General features: G+C 42.9%; 1 protein-coding gene across 2 annotated transcripts in view; it reads right to left on the reverse strand.

The window, feature by feature from the left end:
- The window catches only part of EPB41L4A (erythrocyte membrane protein band 4.1 like 4A), a 222,784-nt gene extending 206,638 nt beyond the window's left edge, over positions 1-16,146 (reverse strand). The window contains exons 1-2 of one of the 2 annotated variants that reach the window (XM_043514706.1): positions 15,877-16,146; positions 14,681-15,069 (exon numbers count right to left, since the gene is read on the reverse strand). In XM_043514706.1, the coding sequence (XP_043370641.1) occupies positions 14,681-14,779 (99 nt within the window). In that variant the 5' untranslated portion in view covers positions 14,780-15,069; positions 15,877-16,146. Of the gene's footprint in view, positions 1-14,680; positions 15,070-15,388; positions 15,619-15,876 lie in introns of those variants that run through there. The other variant, XM_038402800.2, reaches the window with a different exon arrangement.
- Positions 16,147-17,084: the final 938 nt, after the last annotated feature.

The raw sequence follows: 17,084 nt of genomic DNA on the forward strand, positions 1-17,084 counted from the left end.
CAATATATGTACCTGATTCTGATCTCTTTGGGTATGTCTACACTGCATTGTAAATCTGGTCTCAGTCACGGGTTTGAGCACACATCCCCTACCCTCCACACAAATCTGTCTGACTTGGGTCAGGAAGCACTCAGGATCCACGTCCTAGGACCCATCTGAAGGGTTGGGTCTGAGACCATTCCCAGTGAGACTCGGGTCCGAGCTCTGTCATTTTGCAGTGCGGATGCAGCTCAAGCTGCAGATCCAAGTCCCAAGACCTGCCTAGTGCAATAGGGACACGTTACCACGGTTGAGACACCTAGGTCCAGCAATTGTAAACCCAGATTTATCATACCATGTGGATACTCAAGAAAGCCCACAAGCATGGGTCTCACAGACCCAGGTTTACAATGCAGAGTACACATACACATTTAGACCAATATAAATGAGCAGTAACTGCATTGAAATCAATAGTTACAGTAACGTAAATTGGAATAAGTGAGATCAGAACCTAGCTCAATGGATTTTTAACTTGACAGACTCCCTTTTGGCTTAATCCTGCCAGATGCTAAGCATGCTGGACCCAAATCAGTGAAGCACATAAGACATGTTTAAGCACATGAGTAGTCGCATTGAAGTTTATTACAAGTTACTCACAGATGCTACAGATTTCTGACCTCCAAATGCCTCTATTGCATGCAGAGATATAAAAGACCCTCCCTTTGCCATTCCTAAGAGATTCATGCAGCAAAAGAATTTCTCCTTGAGATCTTTTGGTTCTTATTTTCCAGGTATACTCTGAGGATAGTAGAGTACTGGGACATTCGTTATCAAACTGTACAACCCAGCCACAAGCCTCCTGCTGATTTTACCCACCCATCTGAAACTTCATAAACAGGAAGACAGATTACTTTCTTGTTTCTGGCTTATAAACAAAGAGTCGCTCATCACCTTCAGCTAAAAACACTCTTCCTGCCTTTTCTCTGTATTACACTAAAAACAACGGTATCAAATTCAACATGTCACGATCTTGGAATAGTATTTAGCTAAACAAGTGTTTTAAAATTCCTCTCAACATTATCAACATCTCACAGGATGGATTACTTGCCATATGTGCATGCACACATATACACATTCTTCAGTACGCAGTAAGAGATAAAGACTACGATTTCACAAGGATCAGAAGAAAGGAAGGAAAAGATAATAGGAGTCATTATGCATTAAACATAACCAGACTTCTCTTCAAAAAACAGACAGGCATGTCAAATTTTGCCACTTCTTTTCCATGACAAAATGTATTACTAATTCAAAAAAACCCAGCTTTCATCGAGATTTTAGTTGCCATTCCTAAAAAAGAACTATCAATGTTCACATTTAACAAGAGGAATTTTCTATTCCACCCTGTCACCATAGCCCAACTTTTCCTCTCTATTCTGTCTTCTGTATTCAGTTCCTTTTACCCCCACACATCCAACTCTACCATTTCTCTTTTCCTTTTCTCCTTTTTGATTACTGATTTTAAATCCACTTGTTATTGTGACCACTGTTACCATTGGTCTCTGCCCATGCCAAGCTGTGCTGTACTCGCTCTTCCTGTCTTACAAACAGGAAGGAAGTATTCTCCCTCCAAAGCACCATTTGAGCACAGTAAACTTAAGTCTAGCTGGAGCAGAAGTTAAAACAATGCCTGGTTGACAGTCAACAGAATTTTTTTTTTTAAAAAGATGAGTGACCAAGTATTATCCAACATTCTGCCAAAATTCAAAATTTGTTTTGAAAAGTGGAGTAATATCACCCTCCTGACCAGGTATAGGAATATGCTCCACACTTCAGAAAATTATGTAGACTCTCCTTCAATACTGCAATAAAAACCAATAGCATTTAGTAATCTTCTGCATTAGTAGCTCTGTCTTTTGGATACTACTGTGAGTTATCCACTTCTATGCGACAATGTGGAATGATCTAGAGCAGTGTTTCTCAACAACTGGTCCATGGACAGGCACCAGTCCCTGAGATCAAAAAGGTTGAGAAACATGGGTCTAAAGTGTGACTTTTGGACTCCAAAGCCCAGAGGGTTCAGCCCCACCAAAAAGACAGGATGTGAAGGCAGCAGCAGGAACATAAGTACAAGTAGACTATATTTAGGCTGCTGCCTTGCCTTAAACTATTAAATGAATTGTATACTGGATGAAGTACAAAATACGCCATCAGTATTAAGCCTTTGTCTCTGGTCCAAAAGGGAAAATCATATGCAAATATTTGAAACATGCACTGGTAAACATAGTCTGCCAGACCGTGACCAGATGTTGGTGCATGATTACTCACTTTGGAAGATATTGTTCTTGAATGTAGCTAATAATATGTCTTACCATTAAAAAAAGGGAGAGAAGAAAATGAAGACAACACCCTTAAGGGGAAAAAAAGGACTCAAATAAAATATTTGAGAATGGGACCGGGAAAATAAAGTTACTGGTAGCTTCTCATCTTCCTAGCAGCTGTTAGTGATTACTACCTCATTTTTATTTCTGATACAAGTCTAATATTGTCCTGGCAATAGAAATTTCACAAAGTGATGTGAGTTGTAGTTTTCATCATTTTCATTAAATTCTCCCACTCAGGTATTTCCTGAATGATATGGTCCCTTTAAGAGCTGAAGATTTTCCTCTAACTTCATGCAACTGCCTTTCATAATTGCTGTTAATTCACCAGTTAGTAGTTTTATTAGAGTTAGCAATTTTAATAGACTAAACGAAATAAGGTTTATGATTAGATGTCACATCTTGGTATTTTAAATGTATTTAAATTTTGTTTTTACTCAGTCAAATATATGTGACTTTTTAAATCTCAAAACTACAGAAATCCAAAAGATAAAGACTTAATAAAAATACTATCTCTGTTTATAGTTTTCCTGACTGTACTAGGAAATCACTGCTCATTAAAACCACCAAACAGCTGACAATATTGTTACTCGAACCTCAGGTTGATTAAGAGGTAACTTCATTTAAAAGTTAATGGGTTTTTGTCTTGCTGACAGACTGGTTTCATTAATTTAGTTAAGTGCATCTAGGGAAAAAGAAAGTCTCAAAGTATTCATTCATTACATGGTTATTCCTTGGAGGATTCAAAATTGCTTGTCTCATCTGTAAAGACACTGAAAAATTAGTAATCTATTTCAAATATGTGACAGTAATTTTCAAGAGTGGTTAATTTATGGCAAGGTTTGTTAAGTCCTTTGTTCCTTTTACTCCTTCCTAATTGGATGACAAAAATGTGGAAAGGGCTGATTACATATCCAACTACTTGTATTCTATGAACTCTGATTTCTCACTATTATTTTAAATCAATGTTGTAAAACTTCCCAACAAAACAGATTTTTTTCTTACCATGTTGTATTAAAATAGATCAATTTAAACTTTGGTCTTTAAATATTTTCTCTACTATTGTTATAAATAGAAGTACTATTTAAGTGAGATTGGAAAAATAGAGGGAGATTTTTTCTTCAATTTATTTACATTGCATATTTGACAACATTTTGTGTATGGTCATTTTCCCCATTGTTTGTGTGGGTCTTTCACACAGCAACAGGCAATTGATACTTTTCATATGTTTGTTGTTTTGGGACTGGGAGGGGAGAAGGGAAGTAAAGCCACAAAGATTCCAAGAACGACTTAGAGACAGACAGGTGCAGTACTTTTAAGCTAGTTTTGTTGTAGTTGTTGTTAACTGGATCAAAAGTAAATTTCACGTTGAGGTCCCTTTAACTTGGGTTTTCTTTTTTGTTAATCAATTATTTACAAAATATTATTATTATGAATTTCTAAAGGATTTCTCTATCCAGAACAGGCCTTTTAATACTACACCAGATAGGGTACAGGAAACAACAAGCAGACTAATTTTCATGTTGAGCACTGACATAAAATTACAATTCTGTAGCTCTGAGACAGAAATTACACTTTCCAGAATTATCACAGGTGGAAAATCTTTGTGGTTTAGTGTTAACAGAATTTATAGGACGTTTTTTAAAAGCATACTTTCATAACTAAGTGAATTTCTTATCACAAAAATGATATTTTGGATTTTCTAGGGTTGAGAAATATAGCATATAGCAAAATTCACTATCAACAACGGAGTCCCTGCTTTCCATTTCCATATACCACACTAATACTAATTTGAGTTTTAAAACCAAGTTTCTTTATCAGGCTTATTTCAACAAATGAGGGCTCTGTACGCAGTTTTATTCCCAACTTCCATACACATCCATTATGCATTTGCCTCAAGAAAGATAGATCTTTTATAAACAGTCCAGTGAAGTCAATGGAGCTATGCTAATTTATGCCAACAAAAAAACTAACCAAAACTTTTAATATTCTGTAGTATTTTGAAAATGTCAAATCTGTGATATTTGTATTGCCTAAAATTCAAGTTTAGTTAGAAAAATAATGTTAACCTCTACAAGATGACTGAAAATAACCCCAGAAAAAATTAAAAGAGTTGGTATCACAGCTAACTGACGGCTGCGGGATATTAATTTAAATCACATAGTCAAAACTTTCCAAAAAGTGTCATTGCTTTCAGCAAATGCATAATTTTCTGAGACCTGGAATATATCTTCATTAAAATCATTGAATTTGGTTGCCTACAGCTAAGCACCTAAATAAGTGGTCTGATTTTTAAAGGTTCTGAGAGCTACTTTAAAAATTTGGACCTCATTTTATTTGCTTCTCAGTGGGTGGTTATTATGGCACAGGAAAATATGCAATAGATTTGCTCATGTTTTAATTTACAAAATAGCCAAGTGCCTTCATAGGGAGTTCTGTGTAAATAAAACAGGATTTGGTTGATAATGTAACTTGTAAACATAAGGTAAAATTCACTCCTGTATAGAGGACTACACAAGGTCCAGGCACCACAAGTCCCACATAAGGTTTCAGTGGTACACAGACCAGAGTATCAGTGGTTTGATGGTTATATCTGATTACAGAGCTGTTGTCTGATGTGCGCGTACTCAGGATATACAACTGTCAAGCAAGAATTAGAATACCTGTCCTGTACACAACTTTCATAACTGCAGCTCTGGTATTGGCCTATTATCCTGTATATGTTAATTAAATAGGGCAGGGATTCTCAAACTTCATTGACAATAATAATTATATATGACCCCGGGAGGGGAGACCGAAGTCTGAGCCCTGCCACCCTGTGGGAGGGGGGCAAAGCCAAAACCCAAGCCGGGGAGGGGCAAAGACAAAGGGCTTCAGCCCCTTGCATGGCGCCTCAAACCTGAGCCCCGCCACAGCTTCAGCTTTGGCCCTGGGCGGCAGGGCTCAGGCTTCAGCTTTGGCCCCGGGCCCCAGCAAGTCTAACGCTAGCACTGGCGACCCCGTTAAAAATGTCTTGCAACCCCCTTTGGGGTTCCAACCCATAGTTTGAGAACTGCTGAAATAGGGCTTAAGTGAACACTTGTCTAGGGCTAGCCTAGTACATAGGGATGAATTTCACACACACCGAATATTTTAAAAGTGTACTTCTTGTTAGCCTCATAGACTTAAACCGGTTATTTATTATAACACTGACATTCCTGTGCTTAGAGAAGTAGCTAATGTTTTCCTAAGATAGTAATCCTTATTACAAGGAAGACAGAAATGCAAAACAGGACTGGGCTGTTTCAAAATAGTTTGTTATTCTGAACAAATAAACCTGTTTTCTTCTGCAGAACTTCCATTCCATTTCCAAGGAAAATAAATACAGAAGAATTTCTGAAATTCTTGATATCTTGTATTACAAGATACCAGCTCTTTCTGAAATCTAATCTGTATTACCAAGTACACTCTAAATCAGCATTTTATAAGAAGCTACATAGTCATAGCCTCTGATTCCTAAACCAGCAATAACAACTAAATGTACCATGGCAAAACCAGATTTGCAATAAGTAAAGCTGCACACAGGGAAAATGACTAATTCTTAACAGAAGAATCATGTATTATTAATATGTAATGTTTGGCAACATCTCCATAAATGATCAAAACATTGATGACAATGTTTTGTGACACTATTTCAAACAGGCTTAGCCCATTTGCTAAACGTTCTCTACCATAAAACCGGCTTAAATTACTGTTTACATTTGTGGAGACGAGCCAAAATCACAGTATTGGGAAACTTGCTATTTCCTTTCGATTAACAACCAATTTCTAACTTATTTATAGTACAAGGTTTTTAACCACCCATGTCGTAATTCATCTGTTTAATTCTAAGAAGGAAGAATGAGTTCTTCTATGTGACAGTAGAGATCCTGCCTCTATCTTAGCAGTTTAATATACGAATGGCGCTATATACATAGATGTATGTGCCATATTCACAAAGCTTGCTCTTTAAATAACTTGTATTGGATTAAGAATACATTGCTTTACAATCTCACTATATTTAGTCTCTGAACTGCATCTCTAGGCACAACGTATGAGAACAAAATCAAAATGTGAACAAAATGTATCAGGCTGGTTCCATTCCATGCCTTCTCCTGGTTATTTTGCCTGTTTGTACATGAAATAGTGGTCCTTAAAGCTAGACAGCCAACCTTTTCATTTTCACATGACTGAACTCTTTTTAAAAATGAAGATGCAAGAAGAGAACAAACAACATTACAACACTTTCAAATTGAGTGTGATCCAGTGGATAGGGGCATGGGAATAGAAGTTGGAGAGTCGGGGTTCTGTTCCTGACTCTGCCATTGACCAACTGTGTAATCTTGGCCAAGCCACTTCACCCTTCTGTGACTCTGTTTCCCCACCTGTAAAATGGGATAATGATACTTTCCTTTCTTTGTTAAGCACTTTGAGGTCTAAACGTGGAAAGCACTAAATATTATTAATTGGAATTCAGAGCTGTAATCTTGTGAACCTCTGCTCATTTTGTTAGTCTGTAGTACAATCTCAAATCCATTCCTGTAGTAAAACAACATTTATTAATACACCCCTCAGTTGTCATGATCATTATCCTGTATTGCTAACAGTCCTTGTCATTTATAGTAAACCTGCAGCCTGTACAGAAGTAATGGTATTGCTTGAAGCAATAGGTAAGAACATAAGAATGGCCATACTGGGTTAGATTAATGGTTCATCTAGCTCAGTATCCTGTCCTTCAACAATGGCCAGTGCCAGATGCATTAGAGGGAAGGAACAGAACAGGGCAGTTATCAAGTAATCCATCCCCTGTCGTCCAGTCCTAGGTTCTGGTAGTCAAAGGTTTAAGGACATCCAGAGCATAAGGATGTGTCTCTGACCATCTTGGCTAATAGCTGTTGATTGAGCTATCCTTCATGAACTTATCTAGTTAATTCTTTTTTTAATCCAGTTATCCTTTTGGCCTTCACAACATCCCCTGGTAACAAGTTCCAAACACTGACTCTGCTTTGTGTGAAGAAGAACTTCCTTCTGTTTGTTTTAAACCTGCTGCCTATTAATTTCATTCGGTGACCCCTGGTTCTTGTCTTATGAAAAGGAGTAAATAACACTTCCTTATTCACTTTTTCTCCACAGCACTCATGATTTTACAGACCTCTATCATAGCCTCCTTAGTCTTATCTTTTTTTTTTTGTCTAAAATGAACACTCCCAATCTCTATAATCTCTCCTCATATGGAATTTGTTCCATACCCTTACTCATTTTTGTTACCCTTTTCTATACCTCTTCCAATTCTAATATTTCTTTTTTTGAGATGGGGTGAACAGAATTGCACAGGCTATTCAAGATGTGGGCATACCATGGATATATATAATGGCATTATGATATTTTCTGTCTTATCCATCCCTTTCCTAATGGTTCCTAACATTCTGTTAGCTTTTTTGACAGCCACTGCACATTGAGTAGACGTTTTCAGAGAACTGTCCAAAATGACTCCAAGATCTCTTTCTTGACTGGTAACGGCTAATTTAGACCCCATAAGTTTGTACATAAAGTTGGACCTTTCCTCTTATCTCATGACTGCTTACTTTGCATAAGAGCCTTTGATGTGGGGACCTTGTCAAAGGCTTTCTGAAAGTCCAAGTACGCTACATCAGCTGGATCACCCTTGTCCACTTGCTTGTTGCCATCCCCAAAGAATTCTAATATATCTGATAAAAACTATAGTAAAGAACGGAATTATCAATTTTTCTAGTATTGAAGTTAGGCTTACTGGTCTGTAATTGCCAAGATTGTTTCTGGAGCCTTTTTTAAAAATTGGCGTTACATTAGCTATCCTCCAATCATCTGATACAGAGGCTGACTTAAGCAGTGGGTTACATACCACAGTTAGTAGTTCTGCAATTTCATATTTAACCTCTATTCATACTTCAATCTGGAAAAGTTCCTCAGGTGTGGAAATGTCTTGAAAAGCTTACATTTATTCTTTGAGGTATTTTCAAAAATATATATAAATACTAAATCAAATACCCAGTTCAGATTCATTGGAGACACCACCAAATTGGCTAGGATTAACTATTATTTATAAAAATTAACTATTTTTATCAACACTTAAGAGTCTTCCCTTCTTCTTGGGCAGTTCAAGGTTCGTTAAACAGTACTTGAGACATTTCCCCTCCACACACACACACACACACACACACACACACACACACACACACACCATTAGACCTAATTAAAAGAATGAGCGCAGAGAAGAAGGCAGATCCATGATGTGAAGCTCCAATAGAAGCCTGATACAGAGCAAAAAGATAAATAGAAAGGCTTACAACCGATACCTTATGCCAAAGTAAACTAATCCCTGGATCTCTAAGGCCACGTCTACACTACCCGCCAAATCGGTGAGTAGTGATCGATCTATCGGGGATCGATTTATCGTGTTTAGTGTAGACGCAATAAATTGAACCCCGATCGCTCTGCTGTCGACTCCGGAACTCCACCACAGCGGGAGGCGGAAGCGGAGTTGACAGGGGAGTGGCGGCCGTTGATCCTACGCTGCGAGGACACAAAGTAAGTGATTCTAAGTCGATCCAAGATACGCAACTTCAGCTACAAGAATAGCGTAGCTGAAGTCGACGTATCTTAGATCAATCTCCCCCCCCCCCCCCAGTGTAGACCAGGCCTAGATGTATACATACAAATAAAGTCACTAACATGAAAAATACTTTAATGATATAGAAGTAAAGTTAATGAGTCAGTTCAAACTTTCAGCTGGTAAAACAATATTAGTAAACCTGCTTATTTCAAGGTTAAAATGTCAAGTAACAACGTATTATCAACAAAGACCTGTGTTACAGAGAAATAATTACAAAACTTATTATAAATAGAAATCCATGGTGAGAATAAGTTAAAATGGACCATTCCTTTTATTGAACTCCATATGGCTCCAACCCTGAAGTCCTTATTTTCATGTGGAATCCTGACTTCAACAGGAACTATGTAGGCGCAAGGACCCACACAAACCAGTGCCCTTTCAGGATTGGAAGGGTCTATGAAATTATGCATAGGAAGAGAGGGAGGATACTCGTGGAGTTGCTCTAAACTCAGATTGGGAACCAATATTTAATATTTGCATTAATAACCATGAAACAAAAAGTAGGAGTGTGCTAACTGCCGAAACAGAAATTGACTGAGGACACAAAGTTGGAATGCATCATTAATACAGAGGAGGATCAAAATATTATAGAAGAAGATTTGGTTAACCTAAAAGACTGAAGTAATAGAAATGAGATTAAATTTTAATAGTACAAAGTGCAAGGTCATCCACTTAGAGACTAATAATAAGAATTTATGCTACAAGTTCAGGGCTCATCAGCAGGAAATGACAGAGGAGCGTAAAGTCCTGGGTGTATTAGTCTATCATAAAAGAACTATGAGTCACCAATATGATGCAGATGTTAAAAAAAAAATAAAAAGCAAATGCGTTCCTAGGATGTATCAGGGAAGGTAATTCCAGCAGAGATAGGGAAGTACTAATGCCATTATACAAGTCACTAGTAAAACCAAGCATAATTCTGGTCACCCATGTTCAAGAAAGATGAATTCAAACTGGAACAGGTGCAGAGAGAAGGGCGCTAGAATGATCAGGGGAATCGGACAGACTATCTTATGAATTTGGCTTGTTTGGCATAGCAAACCGAAGGCTGAGGGGAGATATGATTGCTCTCTATAAATACCTTGGTGGGGGGGAGGGTATAAAATACCAGGGAGGGAAAAAAGCTATTTAAGCTAAAGGACAATGTTGGCAAAAGAACAAACGAGTATTAACTGGTCATGAATAAATTTAGGCTGGAAATAAGAAAGCTTCTACATCAGAGGAGTCAGGTATTAGCAGGAGTGTTCTAAGCAAGATCCCAGAAGTAATTCTTCCACTTTACTCAGCACTGATAAAGCCTCCACTGGAGCCCTATGTCAAGTTCTGGGCACCACATTTAGGAAAAGATGTGGACTAACTGGAGAAAGTCCAGAGGAGAGCAACAAAAATTATTAATGGGCTAGAAAATACAGGGAAAGATTTTAAAAACTGGGTTTGTTTAGTCTGGAGACAAGAAGACTGGAGGGGGACATGTCAACAGTCTTCAAGTACATAAAAGGTTGTTATAAAGAAGAGGGTGATAAATTGTTCTTCTCAAGCACTGAGACCAGAACAAGAAGTAATGGGCTTAAATTCCCAAGAGACATTTTGTTTAGACATTAGGAAATACTTCCTACCTATAAGGGTAGTTAAGAACTGGCACAAATTACCTAGGGAGGTTGTATGATAAACCCATTGTTTCATGTTCTCTGTGTGTGTATATCAATCTCCCCTCTGTATTTTCCACCAAATGCATCCGATGAAGTGAGCTGTAGCTCATGAAAGCTTATGCTCTAATAAATTTGTTAGTCTCTAAGGTGCCACAAGTACTCCTTTTCTTTTTGCGAATACAGACTAACATGGCTGCTACTCTGAAATCTGTCATTGAAGGTTATTAAGAAAAGATTAGACAAACCACTGAAAGCAATAGTCTAGATCAGTGTTTCCCAAACTTGGAGGACACTGCTTGTTCAGGTAAAGCCCCTGGCGGGCCAGGCCGGTTTGTTTACCTGCCGCGTCCACAGGTTCGGCCGATCGGCAGCGAACCGCAGCCAGCGGGAGCCACGATCAGCTGAACCTGCAGATGCGGCAGGTAAACAAACCGGCCTGGCCCGCCAGGGGCTTTCCCTGAACGAGCAGCATCCCAAGTTTGAGAAACACTGGTCTAGATCAGTGGTTTTCAACTGAGGGTCCACACTATGTCTAGGATTTCCAAAGGAGTTCATACCTTAAAATTTTTTAGGCATCCACTGGTCTAGATCAGAGGTTCTCAAACTTCATTGTATCATGACCGCTTCTGCCAACAGAAATTACTTCACAACCCCAGGAGTGGGGACTGAAGCCTGAGCCCATCTGAGACCCACCACTCTGGGCAGGGGGCCAAAGCTGACGTTCAAGGGCTTCAGCCCCAGGTAGGGGTTCTGCAATCTGAGCCCTGCCACCCAGGGCTGAAGCCCTCAGGCTTTGGCTGTGGCCCTGGGCCCCAGCAAGTCTAAGCCAGCCCTGGTGACGCCATTCAAAAGGAGTCGCGACCAGTTTGAGAATTGCTGGTCTAGATAATACTTAGTTCCGCCCAGTGCAAGGGACTGGACTAGATGATCTATCAAGGTCCCATCCAGTCCCACATTTCTATGATTATGGAACAGCGTTGCAATAGGAGTGATGGGGGAAAACAACCTAATTAGTTTTAGGGTGGATCTTGATAAATCTATGAATGGGATTATATGATGGGGTTGCCTGTGATAGCAGGGGACTGGATTTGATGACCCAACAGGTCCCTTCCAGTCCTGTGTTCTATGCCCTCTCTCTGTAGGATGCTCTCCTTTTATATCTCCGAGTCTCTGTGTTTACGAGCAACCATATATGTAAATTTAATATAATTTATTATAATATATATCAAGATTTTCAAAACTACATGCCTACATTTAGATTTTTAATTCCATATATGAACACTGAAGTCAAATGTCACTGGAAGTTGCTTGGTATTCAACTAAATATGGATTTATTAGCCTAATTTCACGCACCCAGTTTTGAAAATCTTGGTAATAAATCCCTACGTCATTATAGGTGGAGCTGGCAGTGCTGCCTTTGCTTAAGGTTACCCAATACACTTCCTTGCCCTTGTGTCCCACCCTGATCCAAAGTGGTGGGACCTGCTGCCACATGAGGAGAGGGACGAACCCCACTGGACCAACCTGTACTCCATTCTGGTCCCCAGGGCACATGGATACCAGTTGGTGGCTCACTCATGGAGCCGCGAGCACAGGTGTGTACCTGGTGCAGTTCACAAACTCCCCCGACACCTCTCCTTTCTGGGGTGAGAGGGAGACCCTGGTGTACATCTATGTAAAGTGCATCAGCCCTCTTCTAGCTCCTCCAGAACTTCTCATTGAGGTTCTGGCGACACTTTTCCCTGTACCTCCTCATTTACACACATCTCATCAGTTGCCCCACAAAGTCACAGGACCTCCTTGTCAACCTCCTCCTGGCACCATCCTACATGGCCATCCATCACTCCAGGATGATGAAGCTGCATCGGGGCTGGGGGGAGTGCTCTGAGACTGTGGAGTCTCTTTCCATTCCCTTGTTAAGTCATGCCTCCAAGCAAAGTTTCTCTGGATGGTGTCCACTGGCTCCTTAGACAGGCTTCGAGGAATCATGGGCTCCGTCAGGGGTTCTCTGCTTGGTGTCCCTTTCCAGTTCCCTGATATTTCACTTCTTTCATAGATTCATAGATATTAAGGTCAGAAGGCACCATTATGATCATCTAGTCTGACCTCCTGCACAATGCAGGCCACAGAATCTCACCCACCCACTCCTGCGATAAACCTCTCACCTACGTCTGAGCTATTGAAGTCCTCAAATCATGGTTTAAAGACTTCAAGAAGCAGAGAATCCCCCAGCAAGTGACCCGTGCCCCATGCTACAGAGGAAGGCAAAAAACCTCCAGGGCCTCTGCCAATCTGACCTGGAGGAAAATTCTTCCCGACCCCAAATATGGCGGTCAGCTGAATCCTGAGCACATGGGCAAGATTCACCAGCCAGATACCCAGGAAAGAATTGTCTGTAGTAACTCAGATTCCACCCCATCTAACATCCCATCACAGGCTATTGGGCCTATTTACCATGAATATTTAAAGATTAATTAATTGCCAAAATCATATTATCCCATCATACCATCTCCTTAATAAACTAATTGAGTTTAATCTTAAAGCCAGAAAGGAGAGTCACGGAACCCTGCCAGGCAGCACTCCAATTTGAGTTAATGGGCGATGCCTATACCACATTGACCACTATCCCCAGACGCAAGAAACCCAGAATCAGCTGGTGGTGCCCCAGTGCCACCAACGAGCCATTCTGCAACTTAACCATGACATCCACGCTATGCAATGCTTGGCCACGAGTAGGGCACTACCAAATTCATGGCTGTGAAAAATGCATCACAGACCGTGAGATCTGGTCTTTTGTGTACTTTTACCTATACTATAGGGTGAAAGTATACAAAAGTACACAGTGTTTCTCAAACTGGGAATCCCGACCCAGAAGGGACTGCAAAGCTATTGTAGGGGGGTTGCAGTACTGTCACCCCCAACTCCGCACCGCCCTCGGAGCTGGGGCGTCCTGACAGCTGCTCTCTGGCCACCCAGCTCCTTCTTACCTCCATGCCACCCCTGATTTTTTCATTTCTTGTCCCTAGAATTTGTTTGTGGCCTGGATTTAATGGCAGGGCAGGGCCTTTAGCTTCGGGAGGGTTTAAGTTCACCATCTCCCAACCACCACAACAGGCACATACCTTTCAGCTGGATTCCCAATTTTTAACTTTTAACCTTCACTCCAGTGTCTGTTTTTTCATGTACTGTCCCCAGTATTCAATTGGCAGCCTGAGTCCAATGGCTCCTCCCAGTTGGTGGAGGGGATGGGCATCTGGCAGGCCTGGACTCCCGCCCTCATCCCCACAAATAGCATACACCTTTCTGCTTCTGCAACAACTGAGGCAAGCATCTTACAGACTCACTCACCACCCTCATTAATTCCCAAAGTCAAAGTACCAACTATACATTGAATATGGCACTGTGGAAAAAACAGTATGTGGTCATAGTTAAACATTGTATCATAGTGCACATGCACAAGGGGACAAATTAAGGTTGCAAAGGCAGTCTTAATTCTGGTATTTTCTAACTCTTGAGCAATGGACTTTGAGCTCTTGGTTTTTTTATGTAATGAATATCTAATACACAATGTCATGAGTCCTTCAGAACAGCTGAAATCTGTTCAAACAAGTGTATGCCATAAAATAAGCCATTTAGCCTTAGGAAATTAACTGTAGCAAATCTTTTAGAAGACCACACATCATTATCACATGTTTTTGTGGTGAATTTCTGTCAATGGAGTAACTGAGAATTAAAGTTATGGAATGATTTTCACCTTTTGGGGCTTTTTAAAAAGTATTCACTATTCAAACTTCTTTTCAGTTAAGCAAAATGTTAATTAAAGTACATATAACCTCTCCATTTCATAGTAATTAGCAGTGAGCATGATTAGATAACGACTCTCTCCGAACAGCACGTTCCCAGGCAGGATTTATCTCCTGCTGCTGGGCTTTAGACAAAGCATTTCAAACATTATTGACAAGTGCCTGGGTAACCCTAATCAAAACAACACAGCCTGTGCTTACCTTTATCCCCTGCTGCTGGGTGGTTAGGGTCAACTTGGATTCATCCAGAAGCAAAACCTCACAATAAAATTCCTCCGGGACAGCACAGAAACAACCCATCACTGCTTTGATGTCTGGGGGGAAACGGGAACGAGAGATAAAGGCGACCCCAAGCTCCAGAAGGGGGAGAAGCAGCGCGTTTAATTAATACCACCGCTAATGAACAAGAAATGCATTCAGCTGCGCAGTCCCAATGCAATACAACGATCCCGGCGTGCAGGTACTTCTTGGAAAGCTGAGTATCCAGTTGCTATAAAGATGGTGAGCTAAACACTAAACAACAACTCCTCCCTGGGCATCCTGCAAAAGTCTTCAGCAAGGCCGGGGAGTTGGAAGCTCCTTCCGCTGCCCTGTGGGAAAGAAAAATCACGTTGCAATGAGCCAGGAGAGCGCCGTCCCGAGCCAGGTCCCACCTGCCAAGGTACAGCAGAGGGTCCGTCTCTGCCCTGTTCTTTAAACCCCCTGTGCACATGGGCTGTATTCGCACCCACTGTGCTCCGTGCCTGTTCTCACCGTGTCTCCGGGTTAATCATTTGCCACATTCCCACTCCCACCCATTTCGGAGGCTGCTCTTTTGTCCAGAACGAGAGCACGGCAAGGCAGGGGAGAGCCACAGACCCACCCCCGCCTTACGGGGGAGGGGGGGGCAGAGACAAGGGGGCGAGTTACCTAGGCGGAAAGGAGAGCCGCTGGCTGGCAGCGCATGTCGCGGGGGCCATGTGCAGTCGTGCCCCGGCTTCTCCGCCCGGCCCAGCCGCTTCTCCTCGCCTTCCCGCCCCTCCTCCTCCTGAGCAGAGCGGAGCGCGCCCCAGCGGCGCCACCGTGCTGCGGCTGCGGCTGCTCCTGCTCGCCCGCGTCCTGGGCGCCGCCCGTGCGGGCTCGCTGCCGCTGGGCTGGGCGGCTGGGGCTTCGGGGCGCCCTTCGCGCAGCAGCTCGGTCCTTAGGCCGCCCCCCCCCTCCCGCGAACCGCCCGGGGCCAGAGAGCGCCTCACAGGCCGGGCGGGCGCGGGGCTGGGACCCGACGGGGCGCGGCTCCACCTGCCCCCGGGCCGCTGCCCGCCCTCGGCTTCCGAAAAGCCCCAGTGGCGCAGGAAGGGCCGGGGGGGAGGGGGCGCCGCGGCCGCCTCTTCCCCGCGCCTGCCGGGGCGGCGACTTGCCCTGCTCTCCTCGGCTCCCCGTCCCAACAGCAGCACGTCCCGGTGGCTGGAGCCGCCGCCTCAGCCCTCCAGCCGCATCGCGGGGGCCGGGCGGGGGCTGCCGCCAAGGAGCAGCGAGCGCGCAGCCACGTTGTGGCCAGAGCCGCCGCTGGGCTGTGTCCGTCTCCAGGGGCGACGGTGAGGGCCGGGGCCGGCAGGGCGGATGCTCGAGCTCCTGCGCTCCGGGCGCAGCTTCTCCTCCCCGGGCCCGGCTGCTCCGGTCCCCTGTCCCGGCCCTGGCACGGCCGCGCGCTGAGGCGCCTCACGCGCCGGGCTCCCCGGGCTGCAGCCGCCGGCCCGCGTGCAGGTGCAGGGGCCGCAGAGCTAGCCCGGCCCCTGCCTGCGGGCAACACGCCCCGGGACAGGACTCAGGCTGCAATTGCACAGCTGGTGCGCAGCGGCATTGCAAAACCAGCCCGAGGGATGGTCCTTTGGGGCCGTGAGGAGGGACCCTAGATTGCCTCCGTCCTGGGCAAATCGGTGGTGGATGGGGCAGGGTGGGTTTAACCTCGCAAAACTTCCACAGGGTTCAGATCCCAGTGTTGGTGCGGTTGGAGGGGGGTGAATAAAAGCTACCCGTTTGAGCCCGCCTTGCCTGGGGCTATCATGGAGCTCCGGGGTTTCTACTGATTGATGAATATGAAATTCAAGATAAGAATACAACTCCTGGCACATGGCACCGCCTGGAGGAGTTTGGTTTTAAAGGTAGTTTTGTCAGGTGGAAGTGATTGCTATGTACTGTCCTTTAGTTCAAAAGCTTTTCATACTGAAGAAGCGTGAGCAGATAGAAATTAGGAATTTTATTGCAATATTTATTTAGTGGCCAAAATTGAGAGGAAAGTCTAGTGTCTTAATTGTCACAGGTTTATATTCCCTTGTCCCCTCTGTTCTTTTGTCAGCAAGCAGAAGGCTATGGCCCTGAGTCTGTAAACACCCGTGCATGTGCTTATCTTTGCACACCTAAGCAGTTCAGTTGAAGTGAAAGGGATTATTGAGTGGGTAAAAGGTAAGAACTCACATTAGTATGTATTTGTGGCACCTTAGAGACTAACAAATTTATTAAAGCATAAGCTTTCTTGAGCTACAGCTCACTTCATCAAATGCATCCAATGAAGTGAGCTGTAGCTCACGAAAGCTTATGCTCTAATAAATTTGTTAGTCTCTAAGGT

The sequence above is a fragment of the Dermochelys coriacea genome, chromosome 5 (assembly GCF_009764565.3).
Source record: "Dermochelys coriacea isolate rDerCor1 chromosome 5, rDerCor1.pri.v4, whole genome shotgun sequence".
NCBI classification, from domain to species: Eukaryota; Metazoa; Chordata; order Testudines; family Dermochelyidae; genus Dermochelys; species Dermochelys coriacea.